The sequence below is a fragment of the Misgurnus anguillicaudatus genome, chromosome 23 (assembly GCF_027580225.2).
Source record: "Misgurnus anguillicaudatus chromosome 23, ASM2758022v2, whole genome shotgun sequence".
Taxonomy (NCBI): domain Eukaryota; kingdom Metazoa; phylum Chordata; class Actinopteri; order Cypriniformes; family Cobitidae; genus Misgurnus; species Misgurnus anguillicaudatus.
The window spans coordinates 28,860,864-28,888,568 of record NC_073359.2 but is presented as its reverse complement, the minus strand read 5'-3'; the positions used below and the strand labels follow the sequence as shown (position 1 = coordinate 28,888,568).

General features: G+C 37.3%; 1 protein-coding gene across 2 annotated transcripts; it reads right to left on the bottom strand.

The window, feature by feature from the left end:
- Positions 1 to 222: 222 nt before the first annotated feature.
- Positions 223 to 27,705, bottom strand: cers4a (ceramide synthase 4a). 2 transcript variants are annotated; one of them, XM_073862226.1, is made up of 12 exons: positions 27,481 to 27,705; positions 21,653 to 21,873; positions 7,534 to 7,713; positions 6,622 to 6,739; positions 6,424 to 6,542; positions 6,293 to 6,350; positions 5,038 to 5,088; positions 4,435 to 4,527; positions 4,162 to 4,290; positions 1,983 to 2,089; positions 1,726 to 1,882; positions 223 to 1,649 (listed from the first exon to the last, which is right to left on the bottom strand). In XM_073862226.1, exons 1-12 carry the CDS (start codon positions 27,487 to 27,489, stop codon positions 1,458 to 1,460), a joined length of 1,434 nt encoding a protein of 477 aa, XP_073718327.1. In that variant the 5' UTR covers positions 27,490 to 27,705; the 3' UTR covers positions 223 to 1,457. The 2 variants fall into 2 exon arrangements, with proteins under 2 accessions (XP_073718327.1, XP_055072850.1); XM_055216875.2 differs by lacking the exons at positions 21,653 to 21,873; positions 27,481 to 27,705 and adding an exon at positions 10,054 to 10,488 and having other exon boundaries at positions 467 to 1,649.

Genomic DNA, 27,705 nt, shown 5'->3' with positions numbered 1-27,705 from the left:
TAGCATGAACATGAAGCTAAATATATCAATTACATGTTTATTGTTAATAAAATGGTCACAGAAAATAAATGTCAGTATGCAATATTATTGCAGTAACGACAAAGAAAGTTTTTACCTCACAACATAGTCCTCATACTAGGCCTGCATTGCGATTAATTGTTTGCAAAATAAAAAATTTGACTTGCATCATATGTGTGTGTGCAATATTTATGTAAAAATAAATTTACAATCATGCATTGTGTTAGATTTAAAAAATATTTATATAATTTATATAATATAAATTATATTTAAAAATGTAAATATGTCTTAAACGTATACATGCATGTGTGTGTCTGTGTATTTATATATACACAGATCTATTAGAGTACACACAACTTTTATTCTGCAAACGATTAGTTGCGTATTGTACTCCATACAAAAAATCATTTTATTTTCGAAAAAAATTGAACAGTATAGGACTAAGCAATGGCTTTGAGATAAAAGGCTTGGGTTTATTTTCTGTGCAAACAAACAATTTATGCTTCAGTAACCATATGGCTATTTTAAATAGCTTAATAACTTTACAGCCTTATCTAAAACATCAACACGAACTTAGCGTGTAGCCCTCGAAGCAGGTTTTAATATTCTAGAAACCAAGGCTTTAGATTTAGAGGCACATGCTTCGGTAATCTAAATTATTAAGGCAATGTACGCTGCACAACAAAATGACATTCTTAAAAAAAAAACACAAAACATGTACAAAACAATCTAAAATGGTACATCTTAAAGCAAAATCACCACTAGATGGCGCTGTTAAACTTTCTATTATCCACACGGACAATCAAAAAATTTTAATCGACAGCAGTCTTAAAAATTCATACACAATGTGTCTTCATTTAGATATATTTATACAATCTTGCCGAGGTAACTTAGTGGAACTAAGTAGTCTTTTATCAACATAAGTAAATTGTTTACTATTTTTTTATGTTTTTATATATCACTGCTCCATAACAAACAACTAAACGATTAACTTAATTTAAACAATTCAATATAAATATTTCTACTTTGTAATTGCAAACTAATTTTTTGGCTAAATTTAACGTTTAATTTTAAAAGTGTCGTCAAAAGTGTTGTTTTATATTATAATATTACTGCTTTTTTTAATGTAAAAAAATATTGTTAACTAAACCATACTAAATTTGCATACAGCTATTAAGTCAACGCATCAAAAGCAACTAATTTATTTAATTAAATTAATTGAACAATGAACTCCGAATGTACTTAAAATACACTCTAAAGGTGCAAACAAGACGTTTTATGTGTTTCCTATTTTTTTCAGTGTTGTTTTGTAAGTGTTAATGCGATTAAAACGCATTAAAGTTGGACTTCGTTTTTTTAACATACAGTTCATGAGGGTGAAAGACGCATCGGCATCTTAAAACTACGCTACAATAAATTAATTAATTCTAATAAAATCGCTATCTGGCTTTCGGCGTTCTGCTGTTCATCTTTCGTCTCTGATTGGTTAAATTGTTCAACACGCAGTTATTGGCCAGTGAAGCCAGTTTTGAGTTCAGTGCCCCGTGTTTCTGTTCCCAGCTGCGTTCCTCTTCTCCACCGTCATCTTCCTCAACCTCGCTCTCTTCGTCGCTCCGTTCGTCTCGTTCCACCTTATAAACAAACAATAAAGTTTGCACATATTTAAATAGAAATTTGATCATAAACGTGATGCACCGAGAAACTTACTTTGCCTGAAAAGACAAACTTGTAAACCATTCGAAGGATCAGCCAAGCCCAGAAGATGTGCAACGCCTGAAGAACCAACAGCAGGGCGTTGAAGAAATAATACCCGGGGTACGGAGGAAAAAACTCTAACCAGTGCACAGCAGTCGTGTAAACCACTCTGAAAACAATGCAAATAATACAAAGGTGAATTATGATTAAACATATCATTGTTTATTATATAAATGCATCGGAACAGGAAGTTTATGATGTAATCTAACCTGCAGGGGAAAACCACCAAGCGTGTTATGAGGAATACCACGGCAAATATGACAAACAGGGTATCGCATGTCTTCCTCCAACCGGCATAATTGAACATCTTAGCAGACTGTAAATCAACAAATGAAAACACTTTGGTTATTTATATAAAAATAAATGTTTTGCTTGACTGAATCTATAAAAAAACATGAGCTGATATCATGGTAATGTAATCTGAGAGGACACACCTATAGTGTGTGATAAAGTCATGTTTATAATAAACCTATGAGAAACCGACTGAAATCAAAGCCGTGTCTGCGTTTCATTCTGTTGCTGTCAACACTTGTGTGTTAGTTTTGACAGCCATCTCCATCTGTGTTCTGTTCTTCTGTATTCATCGAGCCCTAAAGCGAAAAAATCGACCTCTAAATGTGACTAGACCAAAATGGCTTTTACAGTAATCCCTTTGCCACACAGACGAAATATGTGTTCGAAACTGTAACGAACTCTGTTTCCCTCCGACAACAACAGACCAGCCAGTGAGTCGACTGGTTTATCGAGATTTTTTCATTTTGATATTTTTAGCAGTGCTAATTAAAAATGTTCTTTCAGACACCTTGCACAGCGAAGCTCACAAGCGTCACGTAAAATTTTGTTTAGTCTTAAGATAAGAAAGCAGCCAATCAGATTTGTTTGATTTACATTAAGTGTTGGGTGTAACGCATTACCCGTAACGTGCATTACGTAATAATATTACTATTTTAAAGAAACAAGTAAAGTAACGCATTACTTTTTAAATGTACACATTACAAATTAATACAAGTAATGCAAATTAATGTGAGTTACTTTTCAAATTAATTAGTTCTATTTAAAAAAAAAAACGAATAATGTACTAAATTAAACTGAACGTAGTCACATAGAATTACGCACTCTATGTGTGCAAACCTGAGCGGGAACAGTTTGAGTCAGAAACGGAAATGGCAGACCAGAGCTTGACATTTTTGCGATGGAAATATGCAATTTCTGAATGCAGAACTTCTCAGTCATAAAAAACACATGCAAGACCTGAAAGATCGAGCCTCAGCCAAGCTATAAAAAGTAACGCAAAAGTAACGCAAGTATTACTTTCTATGAAAAGTAACTAAGTAACGCAATTAGTTACTTTTGGGGAAAGTTACTTAAAGGATTAGTCCATTTTCAATTTGCTCACCACCATGTCATCCGGGGTGTTGATGTCTTTCTTTGTTCAGTCGAAAAGAAATTGTGTTTTTATGGAAATTTTTTTTTTCATTTTGGTGGACCCCAGCACGTAGCAGTTTTGATGCAGTTTAAAGTTGCAGTTTCATTGGAGTTTCAAAGGACTCTAAATGATCCCAAACGAGGCATAAGGGTCTTGTCTGGCGAAACTGTTGTCATTTTTGACAAGAAAGGTAAAGGGTATGCACTTTTGGACCACGGCTTCTCGTCCGTCTCCGGTCCTGTGACGTGCCAACGCGACCTCACGTATTTGCGTAATGCCGTGGAAAGCTCACGTGTTACATATATGAAACGCACATTTGCGGACCATTTTAAACAATAAACTGACACAAAGACATGAATTAGTATCATTCAACATACAACAACGTCGGAACGGTCCTCTTTCTCCACACTTGTAAACACTGGGGCGTAGTTTCGCATACGTCATCCGTGATCTCTTGACGTGATGATGTATTGCGTGTTGTCGCGTCACAGGACCGGAGATAAACGATAAGTTGTGGTTTAAAAGTGCATATTTTTTATTTTTCTTGTCAAAAATGACAATAATTTCGCCAGATAAGACCCTTGTGCCTCGTTTGGGATCGTTTGGAGTCCTTTGGAGCTGCAATTGGACTGCATTGGAGCTGTTGAGTGTTGGGGTCCATTAAAGTCCATTAAAATTAGAAAAATCCTGGAATGTTTTCCTCTAGGGACATAGTTTCTTCTCGACTGAACAAAGAAAGACAGCAACATTTTGGATGACATGGTGGTGAGTAAATTACCTGTTTTTTTAAGAAAATGGACTAATCCTTTAATATTGTAATGCATTACTTTGAAAAGTAACTTTCCCCAACATTGTTTACGCATTTAGCAGACACTTTTATCAATTTTTTAATCATGTGCTCCCTGGGTTCGAACCCATGACCTGTTGTGCTGTTAAGATGTTAAAATGTGACCGTGACGTACCTCCATCAGGAAGTCCGAGGAGTCGTGAACGAGCATCACCAGGGTCCCGATGCGCACGTAGTTTCCGCAGTACGAGAACGCGATCAGGAAAATGGTGGCGATGTGGTGAACAATTTGCTCTTTGAAGTCCTACGCCCAACACAGACATGATAAACATTTGTGAGGAACCACAGTTTATTTTAGCTGTGATTATGTAACAGAGGAACTGAACTTACAATAATGTTTAATGTTTTCTTTACAGTACATATGAGCAGTGACGGCAGTCAAGCGTACCTTGCGTTTGGTGTCCACTGATACGCAGAGCAGAAGTGAGAGGTAGAAGGAAAGCTCCACAACATAATACCAATACTGAGCTTCTGCCACGGCCTGCAGAATAAACACAAGAACCGGTTTAACAGTCAGAAAATAAACTACAAACAAGGACTTCTTCATTACTAGTTAAAAGATATTCAGACTTGTCTAATTGCATTGTCAGATCTATTCTGCACTGTCAGAAAAATGTACTAAAGCTTTAAAAAGGTCCTAATATGCAACATTTGTGTACAGAAATGTAGCATTGAGATATCCTTTGAGATATTAATATGCATCCTTTTTTTGTACTTTTGTAAGGGTACTGCTCCAGTGACAGCTTTTGTCCCTTTTGACAACAAAAGATCAATAAACTAAAGCTTTGAATAAAGGAAAACAGTTATTATTTATTACAGAAGGTTATGCAGATAATTTAATGTAAATCTTTCTCTCAAGAACTCTTCAGGACTGCAGGATTTCTTTCTCAAACAAACTCAAGCAAGTGAATCCAGTTCCTGAGATTGTTTAACAGGAAGAGTGTTTGTTTGTGTGTATTTGCATGTTTGAGAATGTGTGTTTTGCCCTGACCTGTCTGGGGTATCCGTGCCAGCATTCCCTCTGATCCCAAAACCAAGGAGTCTGATTGGAGAAATAAATGCAATGTGAAATAAAATGACAAATGTATGTTTTATATACTAAGTTCATTACATGGCAGATATTTTATTCATTTTATACATTTGCAGGTATTTATTTCCATGATAACAACCGCCTGAAACTAATAATGGAAGGTAACCCGGATTATTTTGATAGGTACAAATGAAATTTTTTCCAAAAAATTAAATCTAAATATGTCTTTTAATAACATATATGACATTATGTTTCTTAAAGTGAAAGTGACAAGCTTGCCAAGTATGCAACGCATACTAAAAATGTGACCTGCATTTAACCCATCCCAGTGAGTAGTGAACACATACACCCCTGTCTTGTCTTATCTTTAAACCGAAAGTAAACTGGTTTTCTTTGCGGAAGGTCTGCATTCGTTAAAAATGAGCAAATAAAATATTTCAAATCAATATTTAATGTTCCTTACTTATGCAATAAAAAGCGGTGTAATAAACGTAATAATTTACAGGCAGCCTGTTTTTATCGCAGAATTTATTCGGTCACAGCTCAGGACAAATATAATTCTATTTCTAACTATACATTTCGCAAACGCTTTCGTTCAAAGCAACTTACAATGCATTACTAGGTTTATGTTTTTTTATCAGAATGTGTGTTCCCTGGGAATCAAACTATCGAATGCTAACTTAACTTTTCCCCGCCATTGATGAGTTATCTCGTAAATTAAGAGAAAATGCTTCCCTGATGACATTTTATGGCAATCCATATTTCCGCATTATCCACTAGGTGGCGCTCATATGCAGGGTTTACACCAGACGCGGTAGACGCGGCAAGCGTGAGTGATTTACATGTTAAGTCAATGCAAAGACGCGATTAGGCATTCTGAGGCGCGGTACTTCCACGCGAATTGAGCGTTACCACGGGAAACGCGCAAGTTGAAAAATCTGAACTTCGGGGGATTTCCGCGCCGCGTTAACTAATCAGGACCTTGCTGTAGTAGTGACGTGATTATAGAAAGTGAGTGGAGTGGCGGAGTCTCAGCAGAGTCACAGAAGCCCCTCCCATGACGCGAATTTCCAAGTGAATGTCCGAATAGAATTTCAATGAAGCGAAAGGAAATTAGTTTTTTGAGAGCAACCTAATATTTAAACCATTTCCTGGCACATGTGCGCATTCAGGTGTCAATACTGATGGGTGAAGCCTGGATGGTGGAGATACTCACATGAATCAAAGAGATGAGACCACCTGAGAACACAGCGAGATAAAAGACAAACCTCCACCTGAAAAAAGATTGACTTAATCGACCATAAATGAAATTTTAAACGCTTAACGCACTTCAACAAACAAACTCACGAAGCTTCGCAAAATTTCTTGGTGTTGCTGGGTCTGTCCTGGTTCCGGCGATGGTGAAACCAGGCCTGGATCTGTCGCTGTGTGAGCCCAGAACGCTTCTCCAGAAGTGCTATTTCACTCTGATAAAAAAATACATTACATCTGACATTATCAGGGATGGCTCACCTGTAAGACAACAGTCGTATTTGTTACACTAACCTCTAAGGGCTGGTTCTTTTTCCTCCGGTAAAAAGCCTCTAGCTTTGGGATGGGCGTTACTCGAACCCTAAACCTATCTCGTACTCCCAGCAGTCGGCTAAGTGGCTGTGCCACAACCCTACGAGAGAGAGAGACAATATCTTTAATTGTGCTAGCGACACATCGAATGCATATCTAGACGCTGGTACTTGCTATACATTGGCGTGACAACTTCACCTCACGTTGTGACAGTCTGGTTCTGATGTGCTGATGTGACACCCAATACTGTTTGTAATTCAGTCTAGAGGTGGTGAAAAGGAAGATGTTGAGGGCCATTTGGTAACAAACGGGCAGGGTCGAGTTTCAGGAGCGACATAGTAAACAGCTGCTGTTGTCGCCCGGAGGGCATCTCACCCTAACTCTAAAAACAGCATGTCTACACTTGACTTACTCATCCTGTCTCACCGACGTAGCAACAAATGAACTGACAAGTAGTCTGTCTGGCCTTTATTTTGTATTATGCATGCAAAACATGAAGAATATAAACCTTTAACTATTAAAATAACTGGAAATTTTCTTCATGAGATTCACCTATAAAGTCCATTTCAGAACGGATGTGTCAAACTTTTTTATCTTTGGAAAGTTGTGTGTTGTTGTCCATCAAGCACCAAATATTCTTCAGCTCGCAGCCGACATTAGATTTCATTAGGGATGCACAATACTGATGTGATAACTTGCTAAAAATGCGATATATGATAGATTGAAAACTCTAATTAAATTATAATATTTAAAAAAATCTCCAGGCAAAACAAAACATCACTCTTGGCTCTGATATGAATGCACACATAAAACTATATCAATGAACTAAAAGAAAGTGTTATAATTAAATGTCGACTAAATACCTTTAAATGACTGTATTGAATAAGCCCTAACCTTTCAAAACCAAAACGCAGGGCAATGAAACTCAGGGCCAGGGGCAGACAGATGAGCAGGTCGCGGGGTGTGGGATGCCGACTGCCACCTGTTGTCCCTTCGGCGATGTCCTTCCATGTGATGCCGGGAGGAAGCCAGAAGTCCTCCTGCCAGATCCACTGGTTTATCAGTTCCTCTACCCTACAGACAGACAGAAGACATACTGTCCACTTCTGATAATGCAGATAGGTTAATATTAAAGGTGACATAGAATGATTGAACGGGGAATTTATCCTTGTTCTGTGATGTGACATGTAGACAAAAATGTTTTTGTTTGGGTCTGTAATGCCTTAGAAGCTTCCTAAAAACCTCTCTCAGATAGCTCTATTAGGGAGGGGGAATTTAAACAAGTGGTTTTGCACCTATTTGGTTCCCCCTACTGGCTTAACTTGCAATCTCATTACTGATTGGCTGACTTTGCTGCCACTCAAAAAATGTAGCCAATTATTTTAAAGTGGAGGGGCAGTTAGTTAGATGTCTGTGATGTCATAAGCATCAGTTTTTCAGATTGGGCCGTTTTCTGGCTGACATTTCTAAAAGAGGAATTTATGTGAGACTGAGATGTTTAGCATGTCTAGCACTTTTTGTATGTTTGTGAATGTGGGTAGCCTACCATTATTCAACAAAGACAAGGTAAAAATGGTTTTCATTCTCTGTCCCCTTTAAGTATTAAAACTATATTCACAGTCAGCAGTAGCTGTTCTCACAGTAAATCAAAAACACAGCAATATGCATATTGACTTACAGCAATAATGTATACATTTATACTACATGTATATACTGACTTACAGGAATATTGACCTAAAGATATATGTTGATAATTTACAGGAATAATGTATATTGATTTACAAGAATACTGATTACAGCAACATTGAGCCACAGGTATATAGTCTAACAGGAATATTGAGCTACAAGAACACTGACTTACAGAATATGGAGCTAAACGTATGTAAAATTGTAAAAATATTGAGCTACAGGTTAATTGGCTGAGAGGGATATTGAGCTACAGGTATATTGAGCTACATAAATATTGAGATCCAAGAATATTGACTTACAGGAATATTGAGCTACAAGAATATTAACTTACAGGAATATTGAGCTACAGGTAAATTGAGCTACAGTACATGTATACTGAGCTACAAGAAATATTGACCTACAAGAATATTGACAGGAAAATTTAGCTCGGGTATATTGACTGAATATTATTGTAGTTCAATATACCTGTAGCTCCACATTTCCTGTAGCTCATTGAACTACATGTATATTGAGCTACAGATGATATGGAGCTAGCTATACGTATATTGAGCTACAGGAAATATTGACCTACAAGAATATTGACGTACTGGAATATTGAGCTACAGGTACATTGACTGAATATTATTGTAGTTCACTATAAACCTGTAGCTTCACATAGCTCATTGAGTTACATGTATATTGAGCTACAGGAAATATGGAGTTATACGTATATTGAGCTACCGGAAATATTGACCTACAAGAATATTGACTTACTGGAATATTGAGCTACAGGTATATTGACTGAATATTATTGTAGTTCACTATAAACCTGTAGCTTCACATAGCTCATTGAGTTACATGTATATTGAGCTACATGAAATATGGAGTTACACGTATATCGAGCTACAGGAAATATTGACCTACAAGAATATTGACTTACAGGACTATTGAGCTACGGGTATATTGACTGAATATTATTGTAGTTCAATATACCTCTAGCCCCACATTTCCTGTAGCTCATTGAGCTACATGTATATTGAGCTACAGGAAATATGGAGCTAGCTACACGTATTGAGCTACATGTATATTTAGCTACAAGAGTACTGACTTACAGGAATATGGAGCTACAAGTCTCTTGACTTGCAGGAATATTGAGCAAGAGGAATATTGAGTTGCAGCAGGTATATTGAGCTACAGGAATATTAGTTAATATAAAACTACAGAGCATGATCAAATCTTTTCTAACCTCTGTGCATTATACAATAATTATACTATTTATATTTAAGTTATTAATACTGTTTACTAACAGTACACATATAAATATAGATTTCGGACCAATGAAATAAAAAATGGGCGGGGCTAACCAGTAAAAAAACTACAAAACCAACTGATAAACAAAATATTTTTCTCGGTAGCAATACAGGACACAATTATTGCTTATTTTATTTTACCCTGGCTGGGAAACTGTTAATATTAGTACATTTTTAAAAGTTAATACTCACACAAAAAATAGACTATATTAAATTATTAAATATTTATATTAAAAATATTAAAGTAATATTAAATCATTATTATAAACAAATCATATCACGTACCCCCTGCCTTATTATAACGTAAATAAATAGTGTTATTAGTACACGGCACGCCCACCTAAAAAAACACACATTTGTATTAATCACTGAAAAAAATACTTCAGAGTAAATTAATAACTGTATTTTAAAAAAACAGGTAAATTGTAGTAATTACCTGTCCATGCTTTAATGATGGAGAAGCAATGCGGGATCGGGCCTGTTTCACGAGGATCTGTTTCGGATTATTCCCTCACGAAATATAAACAAGATCCAGCATCATGATCGATAAAAATTACATTAAAAACTGACGATGTACGATTTATTTCGGTTGAATATTTGAAGGAATGCGCGCGGATCTCCTCAGATCTCCACATCAACATTCAGCGCAATCTGTGTGTTTACTCCGTAACGACAGCTAAAACGATCATACCGTCATCAAACGATCACTAAACCGAAAGCAAGCAGGAGAAATTAAGGATTTAAAAGCAGAAAAGAAGGATTTTAGCAGCAGCATCTCCATCGACTCTTTCCTCCATTAGGAAACTGTAAGGTGCTTTGCTTTTCTCATGACCGGAGATACTGAACTCCCCCTGCCGGCCATCACAGCAACAGCCACCGCTCAACCGTCAGTCAGAGGCTGCAGCCTCCGGAGGTCGCACCCCCAGGCTGCATACGTCATCAATACGGTCTTATTTCATAATATTAACAATTATAAAGTTGACTGTTATTCTTAGTTAATCGTAAATTGTTTTAATATGCTTATGATTTGCGAATGTAATGTTCAGTTAACTAAAATAAACCAAGCTTGATGACGTATGCAACCTGCATATGCGACCTCCGCAGGCTTCGGATTTGGAAACGGCCTATATATTGTAGATAAACAAACTGAATAAATAAATAAAATAGTCGGCATGTTGAAAAAATGTTGTAGATGTTTGTAAAAGTACTTCTAAATCTGTCTAAATAAATATAATTATTAAATATATACAATTCTATATACATTTACATTATACACACATACAAAATGAAACTTGCACAACATGTAAATACTTTGTTTGACAATAACAATGAATGTGTTTAGCCTATTTAACTTAAGATAGGAATGTAGCCAGTAGCCAGTTTTTCTGGCTTCTTATGAATCTTACGTCTGTGATTTTAACTAAATAAACAAAAGCCATAACAATGCAGTTTTTAGTTTAAATTGCTGGATATCTTTTGAATTTGATAGTAATAATAATTGCAATGGTTTTGCAATAGCACGGTTCATTGTTTCATGGCTACGTCAAATCTAATGACATTTCTCATATGCATCGCCGTGTTTTTCTTGGCCTTCAGCAAGATTTTCCCAAGGCATTGAATTCAAATGCAATAGAACCGCCCTTATGTTATTTATAATGTATGGTGTGTGTATTTTTCCATGATTCGAGCCTTATTTTGTGTCATTAAATAAGTCCTTTGGTCTCAGGCTTTCTGGGATACGATATTCTAAACAAATTAAATTATTGATTTATTGATTGGCTGATGATTTAAACACACCCTCCATATTCAATGGATGTTTTATGTAGAGATAATGGACAAGAATGTAGTTTAAAGTATATCATCTGTCAGCATGCTGTCAATCATTTTGAGTTTTTCCAATGTGGACAATATCAGAAAATATATTCACTTAAACACCTTAGTACAGTTGTTTTATTTACATATTTGACAGACGGATTTATTTAAAGTGCTGTACACTGAATTCAAATCTGTATATGAATTGTGGTATGGCGCACAACATTTAATATCTGCTTGAGTATGGAGAAGTATTGCATGTTAAATAGCCATAATGATGCTTTATATGATGTCAACAAAAGTTCATATCACTTTCTAGACTGTAAGGGTTAAATGCATTCCAATGACACGTTAATAAATGCTCAAAAAAATACTGTTTCCCCGGAGTAGATATACAACCATAAACACAACATAAAGTTTCCCATAGAGGGAAATTGACTTCATTGCCACTCCCAAAGTTACACATAAAACTACACTGCTGGAAAGAGACGGATTGTGCTAATGGACTGCGTTGACCTGCTTCCTGACACAAAACAGGCTTTGAATGTTTAATTATTTATTGTTTATATCACAGCCGTGGGGTAAAGCTCTGTGTTGATATCCTCGCAAGGTTACAAAAATAACCATTCAGTCTTGATTCCATTTAATCACACAAAACTAAAGGGCATCCGTGCCGCTTTTACCTTCAGTTATACTCGAGGATTAAAAAAAGAGGAGACAAAGAATTGTAAAGGAAGTCACAAGTTGTTCAGGATAAGGAACTGGCCAGGTACCACGCTGTCTTTGTGAGTAAACCACAGTGTCCAAACTGCTTGGTTGTGGTCTGGCTCATGATGTGGCCTCTGAAGGCCAACAAAAACAGCACCAGGGAGGTCAGGAATGTCAATAGGGAAACATATTTCACAGTGCGGAGAACCACAGCAGACTGCCAACGTTCCCAACATAAAATTCCAAAAAATTTCCCACGGCATCCAGTTTTGAAGTTACCACAAATTTGAAATCGATATTAATTGAAATCGTATGTGAATTTATCAGTGCGTACCGTTTCAGGAAAAAAACTTTGGACTTGTATGCTGCAATAGTAAGCTTGTCCAGAACCGAGCAGGCATTTATCTGTAATACTGTATGATACTTGCATTATTTGTGATTTGGCCCCTACGCTAATAGGAATTTATTTTTCTCTCCGTCTTGCTCTTAAACCTGAGGACTCTGAGACTAACCTCCCATCATTGTGATGCCCAGCCAATGTCTGACCGGCGATCACCAAACACTTTCCTCGGTCGTGATGCCCAGCCGATGTCTGACCGTCAATCGGCGAACACTTTTCTCTGTCATGATGCCCAGCCGATGTGTAATCGTCGATCAGCAAACGCTTTCCTCTGTCGCGATGCCCAGCCGATGTCTGACCAGCGATCACCAGTTGCTTTCCTCTGTCGTGATGCCCATCCGATGTCTGACCGGCGATCGCTGAACACTTTCCTCTGTCGTGATGCCCAGCCAATGTCTGACCGGCACCGAACGCTTTTCTCTGTTGTGATGCCCAGCCGATGTCTGACCATCAATTGCCGACCGCTTTTCTCTGTTGTGAAGCCCAGCCGATGTTTAACCAGCGATCAGCGACCACTTTTCTCTGTCGTGATGCCCAGCCGATGTCTAACCGCCAATCGGCAAACGCTTTCCTCTATCGTGAGGCCCAGCCGATGTCTGACCAGCGATCATGACCGCTTTTCTCTGTCGTGATCCCCAGCCTATGTCTAACCGGCGTTCGCCGACAGCTTTCCTCTGTCGTGATGCCCAGCCGATGTCTGACCGTCCATCAGCGAACGCTTTCCTCTGTCGTGATGCCCAGCCGATGTCTGACCGTCAATCGGCGAGCGCTTTTCTCTGTCGCGATGCCCAGCCGATGTGTAATCGTCGATCAGCAAATGCTTTCCTGTCGCAATGCCCAGCCGATGTCTGACCGGCGATCGCTGAACACTTTCCTCTGTCGTGATGCCCAGCCAATGTCTGACCAGCACCGAACGCTTTTCTCTGTCGTGATCTCCAGCCTATGTCTAACCGGCATTCGCAGACAGCTTTCCTCTGTCGTGATGCCCAGCCGATGTCTGACCGTCAATCGGCGAACGCTTTTCTCTGTCATGATGCCCAGCCGATGTCTGACCAGCAATCGCCGATCGCTTTCCTCTGTCGTGATGCCCAGCCAATGTCTAACCGTCAATCGGTGAACGCTTTCCTCTGTCGTGATGCCCAGCCGATGTCTGACCGGCAATCATGACCGCTTTTCTCTGTCGTGATGCCCAACCGATGTCTGACCATCAATCGCCGACCGCTTTCCTCTGTTGTGAAGCCCAGCCGATGTGTAATCGTCGATCATGACCGCTTTCCTCTGTTGTGAAGCCCAGCCGATGTCTGACCAGCGATCATGACGGCTTTTCTCTGTCCTGATCCCCAGCCTATGTCAAACCGGCGTTCGCCGACAGCTTTCCTCTGTCGTGACGCCCAGCCGATGTCTGACCAGGGACCACCAACCACTTGCCTTTCTTTTTTATTTGTTTCAATTCTTAACAAATCTAATAGTGTATCATATTTTTTCCCCCTACTGGATCACCCAAGTCTGCCCAGTGACAACTAACCACTTCTTATTATAAAAACATTTACTTCACATGAACTTTTTTAATATAGTACTCAATATATGGTATATCTTCTATAGGATCAGCTATGTCTGGCTCTCTTTCAAGGTTTTTTTTCTCTCAAGGACGTTTTCTCCTAGGAGTTTTTCTAAGTACTACGTAATATTATGTTACATTACAAATACATTACATTATTACTTGGCTCACTAGTATGGTTTAATCTAAGCAGGTGTCCTTTGCTACTTTGTTGATTTTTCTGTTTGTGAATTGAAAAAGGTAATTTAATTAATTATAAAAAAATGAAATAAAATTTGTCATCTACAAAATTAGTCTTCGACAGGCCATATGGCTCTATAAAGAACCTTTAAGATAAACAAAACCTTTCTGTTGCACAAAAGGTTGGACTTTATACACTTTACAATGCCATAAAAGAAACATTTATGCTGTACGGTTATACAGGGAAACTTGGACATCCTAAAAACATTTCTGATTCACAAAAGGTTATTTGTAGTGGGAAAAAAATACTATAAAAAGGAACACAATTTTTTTCTATATGGCATCACGGCGAAGAACCCTTCAAGGACCTTTATTTTTTATCATCACAAATCTCTTTTCAGGCCCATTCCATCATCCACCTGGCTCCGTTCTGATATGTAACACACACTTTTCGCAATCCGGTCAATTCCTAATGGATAAAAGTTCCCAGCCTACGTTTCTGTTTGTTGAATGAAACATGCTCAGAGTTAAACATCCCTCATACGGCATCATTTCACAATCTACTGCCAGGTTCCTCCAACCTCCAACACAACGGTCCTATTCTTTTTCTCAGCAAGAGAGAAACTTATTCATTTAACCCACTGCTGGGTAAATTACAGCCCACAGAGATAATCACACTTAAACATTTCTTAGCAATGACGAAATTTTGACTCTGTAAAGCGGCCTTGTATAAGATGCAATAACCGCTAAACGCCACCTCCGTCAAAAATGAGATGATGATATTAACCGAATGCTCTCGGCACGTATTAAACGTTCATCAAATACTTTCACTTCAAATCCACTTAATCCTGGCCTCATGCCATTCAGTAATACCTGCTAAAAATGCTCATTTACAAGAAACATGTCACATTCACTTAGAGGTTTTTGCATCCAAATATTACTTCATTTTTCTAATTTCATGTTTGCAGTTAATTTGCTCACTATGTAAATGAACATGAGTAAGCATACTTGTATAGGTATGGCAGTATGATCATAATTTGTGGTCTGCACACCTCTTTTCTTTCCAGCAGAGGGTGCAATGTCACATTTGTTACAGTGACATTTTGGCTCTCTATTAAATGCAAACACACTGTGAGTGGTTTATAAAGAGCCTGTTGTTTCAAATGTTTTCTTTTAGGAGATGCGTTACACAAAAACAAACATTCAAGTTTCTGTATTGTTCTGCCAAAGCGTTGTCCCTGATTTTAAAAATGTATTCTGTGTATTAACATCTGTAAGCGTTTTATCGACAAAACAAACCCGGAGACCAAAAAGTCACAATCAATGTCAGGTTTTGCTCTTTTCTGCATGGGTGAAGATCTTTCTTCAAAGTCATAATGGATTTAGACAATTGAACTGGCTTTTTTCTGCGCGTCTTGACTAAATGTTATTCCCCGTGGCTTCTCAGGGGGATTCAGGTCCACCCATAACGTGACTTCATTTCCATGTCTTATCCTCTTATTTGTGGAGGTGTTGAAGCAAAACAGAGACAGAAGTTCATGCGCCGCCGTCCCACAACATTAAAAAACAAACTGTTCGACGTAATGTTCAGTGTAAATTAAGTGAGAAATGAAAAGTGTCAGCTTTACTTACAAAACAATTTTGTCAACTGTAATTATTTTGTCATCTGAAGAGCATTGCTAAATAAAATAATAACAATTTCCATCAATCACTGTCTCTTGTTCAAAAGTTTACATACCCCTGGCTTTCAATGCCTTGTGTTGCCTTGTTAGCATCAATGAATGATTGTATATTTTGTAATAGTTGTGTACAAGTCTCTCAACTTTCCTCAGTGTGAAAAGATGAATCTCAGTCACTGTTTCAAAAACATAAAATGTAAAAAAGACACAAATCATCCAGGTAACATCATAGTATCAAGGGTGTGAATACTTTTGAACCAAGTTATTTTTGTAAATGTAGTCACTATTTTGTCTGTGTTGTAGACTATATGTAACCCTGGACCACAAAACCAGTCTTAAAGGTGCAGTGTGTAAATTTTAGCGACATCTAGTGGTGAGGTTGCAAATTGCAACCAACAGCTCAGTTCACAGCTCACCCCTTGCTTTTGAAATGCATAGAGAAGCTACGGTAGCCGACACAGGACAAACATGTCACTGTTGGAGACAACTTAATAAAAAAGTTTGTCCGTTAAGAGCTTCTGTAGAAACAAAATGGCGGCACAAAATGGCGACTTCCATGTAAGGGGACCCTCGGTGTATGTAGATAAAAAATGTCTCATTCTAAGGAAATAAAAACATAACGGTTCTTTATGAAAGGTCTTTATACACCTCTAATCATATAGTTTTGTATATTATTTTGCATTTCTGTCAAGAGATCCTTCTAAAAATTACACAATGCATTTTTAAGTTGTACGGGTATATTTGTAGCAATAGAAAACAATACATTGAATGGGTCAAAATGTATTAATTTCTTTACATAAATATATAAAAAATATTTATCATTAGTTATATGTGTTGCGAAAGACTTCATTTGGACTTTAAAGGGGACATATCATGACAATCTGACTTTTTCCATGTTTAAGTGTTATAATTGGGTCCCTAGTGCTTATATCAACCTAGAAAATGTGAAAAAGATCAACCCAGTAACTTAGTTTTGGTAAACCATTCTCTGCAAGCATGTGAAAAAATAGGTAATTGAAATTTGGCCCCCCCTGTGATGTCAGAAGGGGATAATAACGCCCCTTAATCTGCACTATCCAACCACAGCACTGCCATTTAGTGCATAGATCAGCTCATTTGCATTTAAAAGGACACGCCCAAAAATGGCACTTTTTGTCACACCTACAAAGTGGCAATTTTAAAGGTATTGCGGAGGATTTTCTTTTTCCGGGTGGATCATCAAGACTATTGGTCCTCCTTGTTGTCAATCAGGAGTGTTGCGCAATTGCATTTTTTTAAAACGTGGAGAAGGCAGTTATTTTCTAAAATTCGAGAAAATCCTCCCCTACACCTTTAACATGTTATAATAAATTATCTATATGGTATTTTGAGCTAAAACTTCACATACGTACTCTGGAGACACCAAAGATTTATTTGAGATTTTAAAAAAGTCTCGTGAAATGTCCCCTTTAAAGGCGATTTTTGCATCTCGGCCAAATATTATCCTATCCTAACAAACCCTACATCAATTGGAAGCTTATTAATTTAAAAAAAACGTACCCTAATGATTGGTTTTGTGGTCCAGGGTCACATATGTAAACATCCAATATGTGAAATAGCTTATTCAGGTCAGTACTAAATTAAAACCAAATTGCAATTTGGACATTATGCAAGAGGTATGTAAATATATGAGTCCAATTTTAAATATACGTCATGCTCTTAACACTACTTGATCTCAAGATATACAATTGGATGGGGCATCCCTAAAGCTGTCCCTGTGTTTATTAGACAACAAGCCTTCAGCCTAAAGGGTCTCTTTCACATATCCATTCATGGGTTCAATTAACAGACAAACGTTACCTCAAATCCAATTGCGTCATATTCACCGTCGAGGCATTATAAACGTTCTGGGGGTCAAACATCTGAATGTAGTTTTCACTCGGCTAATGTTTAGAAGCCCCTGTTTCTCATTTACAAGGAATGGTCGTAATTCTCTCTAATAACAAATACTGTCTTATTCAACGTGCTTTGAAATCCTCACAGACAATAGACAACTATTTACCACACGGTAACGTAAAGCTGGGTCAATCAACGGCCATCTTGCTGATCCCCTGAACAACTACAGTAATTTGTACAGATGTAATACAGTAATGGCCTGGGTATAGTCCGTTTTTTACGCATACTTACACAGTCGAACGCACAGCCTTGCAAAGCATTGTTCATTTGACTCATACACGTGCAATAACGTCAACGCATGCGCATTGCAGCAAACTGAAATACAAACTACATAGACATGTACACGCATACGCAACTTTCTTTGAAACGTAAAGTAAATCTTTTTAAAATTCGCAAAAAAAAAAAAACAAATGCAAATTAGGTGCATTTCCATTACGTTGTTAAAGCGAATGATGGTGGTATTAGTAAACTAGTAACCAACAGTAAATAAAACAAGGCACGATTAGAAAATGGAGACAGGACTGCATTTAGTTACGATTTTTATGATTTTATTAATATACTAGCAGTGTAGCTTGTAATTGCGAAATTATAATCAAAATTTGTAAATAAACATTTTTGATGCAGGCACTAGCAGCAAGGGCATTGCGAAGACTTCGAGCCCCATATATGGGCAAGACAACGACAGCGGAAAAAGCTAGAAGATCAGTTACATGGATTTTGCTATGTTAGCATGTTTGCTATGTCGGAATTTATTTAGCAAATGCATTTCCATCTCCCATTATTCGCATTTACTTTTTTTCACATAAGTTAAAAATCACCTTTAGCGAGCAAAAAACTTTTTGCGAATTAAGGGATTTTTATTCAAAGTTTTGCGTTTAACGTTGATGTTTAACTGAAGTATAGTTCATTTTTTATGTGTATGTACTGGTCGGCTATCAACGTGCATGGCGTAATTTTCATCATTGGAAGAGTGCGTGTGTAATATATGCGCACCGCAAATTTTTTTTGTCAGTAGCTAGGTTTCCATCACACTGATTTTCTGAGTGATGGAAACCCAGCTACTGACAAAAAATTTGGTGGTGCGCATATATTACGCACGCACTCTTTCAATAACGAAAATTGCGTCATGCGCACTGTACGCAGATCCTTGCGTACATGTAAAAATTTTTACTATACAACAGTTAAACATCATTTTATAACTTTTATACTAAAAGCATTCCTCAAATTTTCTTTAAAATTTAAAAATCCAAAATATTACAAAATATTTAATATGGCCACAAACCTGCAAGAATTGTAAGTTATTGAATATTTTATTTAATTCATTATGATTAAGGTAAAAACGTTTCAATTTAGATTTTAAACGTATTGCTCTGTAGCCCTTCATATTTTCCCACAAAGCAAATCACACCTGCGACACACAGTTCAGACATAAACTACCCGACCCAGATGTCATCCGAGGTTTGTTCTGTGTCGTAAATGTTAATTGCTTAGTTCATCGCATGTTACCATCAATAAGACAACAAAAGTCACCTTCTGCGGCGGACGCTTCCAATTACAGCATGTAGTTTCCCAACTCTTTCATCGTCCCGAGGTGAGCTCAGGGTTTCTGTGTGAGATCAGCGGCAGCTGTCATTTTATGAATGATTGTTATTATCAAGAGACTATTAATTCTGTTCCGACTGCATCATTTAGGATGCAACACGCAAGGCCGTGTGTGATAATAGCAGCCATGTGTGGGGAGACACATTTAACACAAATTTGCTATTGCTGAGGATGAATCATTACGCTTTGTTGGAAGAGATTTTATCTTTAGGCTACTTCACATATATTTCACCCTAAAATTGAAACAAGGAAATAGAGAAAGACACAATGGAAACCACACAGAATATTAAAAGTAAAATATTTGGATTGATGATGTTGTGTATTATTGTCCTAGTAAGGTGGTGGTGATTCACTTCACCTACTATTAAATTAGATCCTCATTAGTGGTCACACAAACTATTGAGACGCTACCCTGCAACTAAAGACCCAGAACCTCACAGGCAAACATTAAACCCAAATCACTACAGAGGGGCAGATCATCTATATCCTGCCCCATCATCTACCCTACATCCCCCGCAGTTCCTGCAGAGTTGTTAAGTGTTCTGCTCATCTCTGGAGCGTGCCGGATCACGGTTGGGAATTTACTTATCTCACCGGCAGAAGAACTGTGAATCTTAACAACATCTTAAAGAATGGAAGAAATCAGATACCCAGCCATGACATAACTACTCTTTCATTTCACACCATCATATACTGAAAAAAATATTAATTTAATTTAATCAATTGGTAAGTGGTCGCAATCAATTTATTTAAGCTACATTTAAACAAAACAATTAAAAAACAAAACAAAAAACAAAATTTGTTGCGACCACTTACCTTAAAAAAATTGAGTAAATTGGATGAATAATTTTTTTCAGTGTAACCAGTTTTCATAGTTAAAGGTGTAATGGAGGATTTTCTCGAATTTTAGAAAAAAACGCCTTCTCCACTTAAAAAATGCAATTGCGCAACACTCCTGATTGACAACTAGGAGGACCAATAGTCTTGATGATCCACCCGGAAAAAGAAAATCCCCTGCAATACCTTTAACTACTTCACAAACAACTATCGAGGTAAAGCTAACTACATTTGAGATATTTAATGGATCAGTATTTTTATATTGTATATTATTTGTCTTAATAATTTATTTATTTTCTAATATTAAAACACATACTGATAAAAATTTATTTTTGGATGGTAAATCCATGTTAAGTCACGTTGGATAAAACAATGCTATCTCATTGAAATTCATACATATTTTACGAGGTGGCTAATTAATAATAATTCCTACGATCACATTCGTACATTTTTGCACGGATTGCCTTGACCTCTGTGAGGTTGGGGTTAGGGGCGGGTTTTTGTTATTGTTTTTATGATAATCGTACGTTTTTGCACGATTAACTTCATACGAATTTATGCGAATTTTCCAACTCGTACAATATTTACGAATTCAAGTAAGATCAGGCTGGATAAAACCATTTGCCAAATGTACAAACTAAATAATTAAATTAAATGAACAATGAGATTAGAATAATATTTCTAATATTAACGGCGTTTAGGAAAGTTACTAAATTACTTTTTATGAAAAGTTACTTTTAAGTTACTTTTGCATTACTTTTTCTTACATCTCTTTCAGTTTTATGACTTAGAAGTTCTGCATTCAGAAATTGCATATTTCTATCACAGAAATGTCAAGCTCTGGCCTGCCTTCTCCGTTTTCTCACTTAAACTGTTCCTCAAACATGACTACATTCAGTTTAATTGAGTACATTCTTTTCTTAATAAATGTTTGTTTTCGAAATGAATTAAACTGAAAAGTACCTTGCATTACTTTTTTTAAAAAGTAACTTAAATATTAATGTGTACATTTAAAAAGTAATGCTTTACTTTACTCGTTACTTTAGAAATTTTATATTATTACGTAATGCATGTTACTGAATATTAACATAATACTGTTAGGCTAATAGTGTAATTATGGTCTAAACGCCTAAAGCAAAGATAAAAGAGTGTCTCTTTAATGCTTCAGCGCTTAATTTCCCATAATTCCCCATTTCTGACATTGACCAAAATGGTCAGAATGTTAAATTGCTATAGGATAGCATAATGCATTTATCATGTGAACCTCAATGGCTACCACACTTCAGAATTCAGTCATGTGAATGCAAGCAGCACTTAAACTCACAAAATCTCGGAGTCTGATCTGTGTGAAAAATGACCTCTGCGTGCCGGCTGAGAGCATGTTCTGCTAAGGAAGAGTGCATTCCAATCCCATCGTAAGTGTCCGTGCTCTGCTGAATGTATCCCATGATGCACTGGGGTCGCAGTCAAAAGCCAAACTTCTACAACCACCAGATGGCCGAGAGTATGTTTGAATGTGATTTCCCCTTTGGGACCACACACCTTCTGAAACAATGACAAATCGTTCAAGAATAAGTAATTATAAATGCAGTGAACATGTGATGTCCCATCTTTTAGAAGTTGTTTGTTTTTAGCGCAGAAGACCTTAAGCACTTGGTGAAGTTAAGAAATCGCTGTGAATAAAGTCACACAATTACCAATTTGACACAATATTTATTGTATGTGCATGAATCTAGCAGACGCTTTTATCAAAAGTGACTTACAGTAGAAACGAAAGAGCATTTAACATTTTAAGCTCTCTTAAAGGGATAGTTCACCTAAAATAGATAGTTTTCTGATGAACACAAAAGAAAACACCTCGACAAACGATGGTAAGCACACAGCTAATAGTAACCGTTGACTTCCATAGTAGGAAAACAAATGCGAAAGAATTTGATGGGTAACATCAACTGTGTGCTTACCATCATTTATCAAAATATCTTCTTTTGTGTTCATCAGAAATAAGAAATTCATACAGGTTTAAAATAACATAAAGATGAGGAAATGACGACAGAATTTTCAGTTTTAGGTGAACTATCCCTTTAAAAATTATATTCATTAATATTTGCTTAATATTTTTCTCCTAAATTGAGAAATAGACATGTCGAAAACAGACATAATATATTTACGCATTTGGCGTAGGGATCAATGGTGTGAGATTAAATATTTTGTGTCCGTATGGTTCAATTAAATGTAAAGGGGATACAATTTAAAAAGAAATTGCAGATTACTTGCATACATTCTCTTTTTTGAGGACCAAGTGTAAAATTTCTGGTTTTATTTAATTTTTAAAGAATACTTGGTGGATAATTGCAAAAATGTCAATGTGGTGTAACCGGTCTTTGTCAGTTGGTGTAACTAGTATTTTTTTTTAATGAAAATATTAATATATTCATAAAAAATGTGGAATGAAATATAATCATCTAGTTTAGTGTAATATGATTTTTTTGCATACCTTTTTATATTATTTGTCAAAGATTATTTAGAAAACAGAGCTGTTTTCAGCATATGTCAGAATAAATATTACAAAAACGCATAAAAATTTACATTTAGAAATAACTTATAAAATTATATTTTAAAATGATTTTCTTTTCGTTTTTTGACGATTTAATGTAATCAAGGTGGATAAAATATTAAATATTTCTCATTCTTAATATTTCTCATTTTTTGGCGCAATTGGTGGTTACACCATTTGACATTTTCAGGTCCATTCAGTCTTAACTTTCGTAAAAATGGTGCAAATGTAATTTTTATTGCATATAATCAACATAAATACACTTTGTGCATTGAAATAAACATGATGCATGCTTTTAAAGCAAGTTTTTTGAAAATATTTTTGAATTTCTCATCTTTCCAAACTATTTTCTGATCCATAGGTCAGGGATCGGCAAGTAAGTTTGGCCTCGAGCCAAAAATGGTGGGTCACAACATAGAAATGAACCCTAACCCATGTGCAGTGTGATGCTAACATTTAAGCTAGCTTGTGAGAGAAAATGCGTTACTATATATATTATAGCCCGCATTATAAGCAAACATTTGAATTGGTCACTGTTAGTTTTTTATACCACATATTTTATGACGGCTATTATAGAAGTGTGTCTACCGATCCACAGTATCTTTTGAATGCCTTTCAGAACTTCTCAATTTAAAAGCTCTCAATTCATCAAAATAAATGTTTTCGTACTTTTATTTTGAAGGCTAAATCACTAAATGCGTTCACTAAAAGTGATTAGGTGTGTTCGACTTCACGCAGCACAGCATAAAGCGTCAGGCGGAGGACATCAAAGTACCACGAGTATTATTTGAGACATCATTCGGAGGAGTCTGATTTTAAATCAATGTCATCCACTTGTTGGTTGTTGCAGTGCCGCGTAAAGTTGAACACAACTTTTGTAAAGAACTGTTACTGTCGTGAAAGATCTATATTTCAGAACCAGCCGCCCAAAAAAATATTCAGGCTTGGGCGCAAGCTAGATATTATTGCTGGTGGGCCAGTTTTTGCCCTCGGGCCGCCTGTTGCCTGTTCTCCAAAGCGACGTACAGCAAATTAAATCTTTATCAATGTTTTTTTCATTCAGGATCAAACCCATGACCTTTGCTTTGCTAACACAATGCTTTGCCAGTTGAGCAACAGGACCACAGATATCCATGAATGAACAAATGTTGACTTATAGTGAAAGTATTCATAGTGTTTTTTTAAGATAACCTGATTAGAAATACTTCTTATTGAGGTCACGAGGTAGAGCATTGTGTTAGTAACGCAAAGGACTTGGGTTGGATCCAAGAAGTAAAGCTTGAAAGCAGTGTAAGGCACTTTGGCAGTGTCTGCCAAACCAGCATTATGTAATTGAAAAATGAAAGAGTTGACTGATCACACAATAGAAGTGGATGAAATGTGAGGTAACATACCTAACAGCTGGTTGTCTTCACCCGTCAGCAGAGGAACCACACCCACCCCCATCCTCGTACTCGACCCAAAGACATCAAACTTCAAAGGTCCTGCCTGGGAGTTACAGAGGTGACGTTTCTTCACAGCGCTGCCTGACAGGATCACACTTGCTAATGCTAAGTAAACCAAAGTTTGAATGCTGTCCTCAAGTCCAAGTGAGAAACACAATTAAAAAAGATCTCAAATGTAATATACAATCTAATTGAATTGCAAAAGGGAGTCTACCGAAGTCAGCGATGTCAACATCAAAGCCTTGAAAGTGAAAGGGCGTCCTGATATGATACAGCAAAAATGCTCCTCAGGGGTCTCTCCCAAGTTCACAGAGTTTATTTTGTGAAATGCTTGTCTGCTTTAACTACCGTGTTTCAATAAAGGGCAGAAACGTAACCTGGAACTTATGGGTTTCTAATAACACCCTTGATAAATAACAGCCCTTGATGATAAGTTGTCTTCATTTGCTAACAACGCGCTGTGTTAAAGCACCAAACAGCCTCTTTTATGGGTGTGAAAATCAAGTAAAGCAGGTGTACCATGGACAAATGGATGGATAGCCTGAAATATCATTATGAGCCGAAACAACAGATGTTTGGTAGTTTATTACAAATGCACTTTCCTCAGTGTCTTAAGCCTTTTACTGTTGCTGTTGTAAATACAAAAGCATTACGTAGCACACAAATATCAGCGATTGGGTGTGCTCAAGGCTTTTTTATTCATTCACCCCTTGTCCTTTAAAATCTGGTTTTGATGTTGAATTGACTGCATGAACGTTTGCTTTTGAAATACTCCAAGGAGCTGTATTTTTGTGTATCACTTAAGGAGTCAAAGTGGGCTCAGCGGGTCATCCTCCTGAGTACGCTTGTGTGGTCACGTTTGACGCCATTTTGTAGGGGGTCAGTCTGAGCTGAAGTCAATCAGGTGGCCAGCTGTGTTTGCCTCTGTCTGACAGCTTTTGAGGAAATAGAGTGCATCAAACCCACTAACACCCTTCTGTAAACACGCGTACGTCAAACAAAAGCGAGCTCACGGGGAGACATCAACCCAGAGAAAGCCTGGGACATACATCAGATCTTGTGGTTTTATTCATATGGCTCTTTTGTTTGGAGAGAATCATTTTCTCCTTACAGGCCATTTATGCAACACTAGCTTCCATTTAAGATTTACGCCCAAAACTGTAGCGCTATTTTCTGAATGTCGACAAAAAAAAAAAAAACATTTGCGAAACCGATGTTAGGTGACTAAAACTTAATTTTGTGGTCTCGCAAGTCATTCCAAAAACCATGTATTTTCCATGTGAGTCACTCGAAAGCATACAGAGCAGTCGACTCAAGGTATTTTGATGTCACACGCTAGTCGGTTCTTATGACGTCACATGAAGTTGAACAAACCTCTTCTGTCTTGTCCTCCAACCAAACATACCATATTTAAAGATTTATCGACTTTAACGCATGTATGGTGACCTGTAAATGCGAGTAAAAAAACATTTCCATTGCAATTTTGGGATCTATTTCTTTTTCGAATTGCCAGAAAAAAACACCATACCAGAGTGTAAAAACTGTTTTGCAATACAGTATATGGTAGTTTATGCAAAATTGCGGTGTTTCCATTGATTTAGTCATTATTGCGGATCAATATAAACGCGTATCTTTTTTAAAGTGTTGTTGCGTAAGATTTTCAAAAATGCTAATAAAATTTTCTTTCAAAATTTCTGTTTTTTACTATGGCGGCGTCCGAAAGCTTAAGTTTTGTTTATACACGCACTTTGGTCCGTAAAGCGAGCCTCTGCTGATCGTGCGCATCTCAACAAACGAACTAGGCGTTTATAGTTGACGCACTCACTGTTGCACTATTTTTGGAAACGACAGGGGGCGACGCGTTGAAGTCATTTTTGACGCACGTACAAGCACGCTCATGCGGACGCATCGAGTATAAACAACGCTTTAGGCAGTTGACTTTTTGTCTCGTTGCCTCATAAGGCAATGACTTCAGAGGCATAAATGCAGTCATTTCTCGCTAGAAATGCAATTTAAAGGTGTAAAAAGTGAAAATATAACTTAATTTACACTACATTTGTGCATTTTGGCCGCCATTTTATTTTTCGAACTTGGTCAGGTTTGACCAATCACCAAGCACAGCCACGCATAAAATTGTGCAAACACTCAGGGCTTGTGGACCTCCTCAGAGTCCACACTTTGATGACATCATGAAGTGCAGACCTTAGGGACTCTTGACGCGAGTCCTCGCGGGCGCATCAGAGTCGTATTTTGGGACAGACTCGAGCGTCATGCCGGAAATAGGAAGAAAAGTTGCCCATCAGTGTGAACTCCTCCAATCCGTCATCTGATTGCTCTTTCGCAAAGACTTCTGGGTTGGCTGGTGCGCGTTCGCCGAAGACCACATCAAGGGTGCAAAGGGGGCACTAATGAGCCCAATTTGGAGTGTAAAAATGACAGATGGGACACCCTACGGACTCGTAGACTAAGCGTGTACGCGCAATTTAAGGCCACGAGACCGAAAATCCATATGAAGTGCGCCATTTGGGACAGGGCCAATGCAGATATCTCAGGAGACTGGAAGTAAACCAAACATTGGATTTGGGCCTTGATGCCTTCATGCTTTGGAATAAAGAGTTATAAAAAATTATTAATATTTTCTAAAGCTTTCGAACGCAGCCTCTGTTGTTTGTCATGTGAAAGTAGCCAGACACAAAAAGCATTGAACATATCAATACAGTTAATGTGAATAACAGCTAAAATAATTTCATCTTGAAAAATGTTAATGTTGATAAGGAACTTGATAGTTTTTGGGAATCTTGGCACAGTTTCGAAACACTGCTGAGATCTTTTGAAATCTGAAAAGGAGACAAATCTGAGTGTATTTTTTCTAAGGGAAGCAGGATAATTAATCAAGTCTCAATCTTAAACGCTTCATTTAAGTTCAACTAAGAAATCAAAGAAACCGTATGATTATCTTTTCTAGACACTTTCACTGTTCCAAAGATTTCTCTGGTGGCATATACAACCCACTTAGCTTGTACTAGTTTGCAGATTTCACCGCTTTGTATTTACTAAAAGTATTTATTTTAAAAGCCTTACTTTAATATTTCAAGAAACATCTCACTGTTTGCTTTTAAAGGACCTTTGCCTAAATTGTGATGGCATTCTCACCTCTGTCATAAGGAGGTCTGGTGGCGAAGCATTGGCTGAGCCATCTTTTCTGGGTCAGTTTCAATGTAAACAACAGGCACTGGAGTGAGCGAGATGAGGAACTGCTGTGCAAATAATCAGAAATCTGGTCCGGGTCCAAGTTTGCTATTGCTGGACTGTATGACTGTCTGGCTCTGTCTTTCTTACTTCCTCTTCGAAAGTCTGAGCGCCTCCCTCTATACTTCA

Excerpts from the sequence above, each read along its gene's own strand:
- cers4a (XM_073862226.1), bottom strand. Across the intron at positions 7,714-21,652 it reads AGATCAGACTCCGAGATTTT|GGTAGAGGAACTGATAAACC; the intron begins GTGAGTTTAAGT and ends GTCTGTCTGTAG. Across the intron at positions 1,650-1,725 it reads AGTTTGTCTTTTCAGGCAAA|GTGGAACGAGACGAACGGAG; the intron begins GTAAGTTTCTCG and ends TTTGTTTATAAG.